At 36.1% G+C, this 1953-nt stretch overlaps 1 protein-coding gene across 3 annotated transcripts in view; it reads left to right on the top strand.

Moving 5' to 3' along the window:
* Positions 1-1953, top strand: part of LOC107653856 (alpha-catulin-like) — a 63275-nt gene that overhangs the window by 41471 nt on the left and 19851 nt on the right. For all 3 annotated transcript variants that reach the window (XM_016440713.1, XM_016440714.1, XM_016440711.1), the window contains exon 5: positions 1072-1161. In XM_016440713.1, the coding sequence (XP_016296199.1) occupies positions 1072-1161 (90 nt within the window). The remainder of the gene's footprint in view (positions 1-1071; positions 1162-1953) is intronic.

The following is a 1953-nucleotide window of genomic DNA, read 5'->3' as shown; positions in this document are numbered from 1 at the left end:
TATATATATATATATATTAGGAAGGCATTCTCTTATCCCAGTTGTTTGGGGTCCTTGGCATCAAAAAATTTGAAAGCTCCTGATCAATAGAGTAGGGTGGGCTATGACCGATGTAGTACTGATTTACATTAGGGTCCAATTGTCTGCTAACACTACTGTCAAACTCATTGTGGCCCAATATTGGCTGTCACGATTGCTCTATCACCCCATGAAACCATATTGATCCAGCAACCATCAGAAACTGGTTTCAGCTGATTTTTCCAGCAGTGCATGGCCGTTTCTCCTACTAAGGCCTCCTCCAGAGTCCCATCATGATTAGGAGAGTAGTAATATGTATATGAATGACACCGAGAACTGACAGGAAAGGCTGTCTCATTTCAGACAGGAAGCATCTGTATGTATTTGATAATGTTTCACAAACACATCACGTTCCTATCTCTGCAGAGCTTTCCTGCCAATCTGCAGCCTCCATCTTTTCAGTTTTATTCAGAAGGACATAATAACAGATAATCACTTCTCCTTTTGTGAGCCATGGCTCCCAGCCGGGGTGAGAGAGATCAGGTTCCTCTCATTCTCTCCGTCATGCACACACACAGTCTGTCAGTCACAAATCCCTAATGCCTTATGGCACGTCAAGTGAGTGCAGCTCTATTGAGTTATATTCCAGCTCGCTCAGTGTCGGTGGAAGGCATTATGTCAGTGCTATCTTTTTCAAAGACCAAATGTATCCTTCCTTCTAAGCAAGACCTTGAAAAATTAACACTTAGAATGAATTCAGTTCTGCAGATCTCCTGACGACCTGCGTCAGATAGTTAAGATTCAAGTCAAGTGCACCTGATTTGGTGGGGGGGGGGACTTTGGTTTTATTAATATTCAGTCAAATGAGTTTAATAAGCACTTCTTAACTGAACTAAACTGATAATACAGTGTAATTCCAACCTTGTTTGTTGCAAGCAAATGATTTATTTTCCCTATAAAGTCATCTGAAGTTAAACCTAAGCTAAGATTTCAGAATACTTAAGGCATTACGTGTTTTCTCATATTTGTCTTGTGGATTCTTGTTTTCCTCAGGATCTGAAGGATGAAAAGAAAAGAGCTCGGATGGCCGCCGCACGTGCTGTGCTGGAGAAATGCACTATGATGCTCCTTACAGCCTCTAAGGTAGGATTGTGGAAGAGAGTACCATCTGCTATCTAAACAATGTTAATATCAACCGTTCTCACTGATGAATCACATATACGCATGTATTTGTGTGTAAAAATGTGTGAATGTGTTCATGCAGAAATAATGGTGCATCAAAAAAGTTTCAACTTAAAATGCAAATTTAGGAATAACTTAAACTTTTGAACGTCAAATAGTTTTGAAAAAATATCAGTTTTCACAAAAAATATTAAGCAGCACAACTATTTTCAACATTGATAATGACAATAAATGTTTCTTGAACAGCAAATCAGTATATTAGAGTGATTTCTGAAGGATCATGTGACACTGAGGACTGGAGTAATAGCTGCTGAAAATTCAGCTTTGCCATCACTGGAATAAATTACAGTTTAAAATGTATTAAAATAGAAAACTTATTTTATTTTGTAATAATATTTCACAATATTACTGTTTCTATTGTATGTTTGATCAAATAAAATAATGCAATATTTATATATGTATATATAACATTTTAAATTATATATTGAAATTTTGCATCAGAATCTTTCCTGCACGCATAAGTAAGAAAACTTGTACACAATTATTATTGAATGAGAGCCATTATGTATGTTCACCTGAATTGCACTCAGAGAATATATAAAAGGATTCATCTGGTAGTCCAAGATCAGGCAGTGGCTCTATTTTCAGATATATTGAGTTTTTTTTTTCCATTTTGATTTAGTAAGAGAAAGAAGTTATTATGAGTAATTATTAAAGCTGCAGTCCGTAACTTTTTTTGGTTAAAAATGATCC

This window comes from Sinocyclocheilus anshuiensis, unplaced genomic scaffold (genome assembly GCF_001515605.1).
Source record: "Sinocyclocheilus anshuiensis isolate Anshui unplaced genomic scaffold, SAMN03320099.WGS_v1.1 scaffold223, whole genome shotgun sequence".
NCBI classification, from domain to species: domain Eukaryota; kingdom Metazoa; phylum Chordata; class Actinopteri; order Cypriniformes; family Cyprinidae; genus Sinocyclocheilus; species Sinocyclocheilus anshuiensis.
Note: the sequence above shows the minus strand (reverse complement) of the source record. Positions and strands in the feature narration are given on the sequence as shown.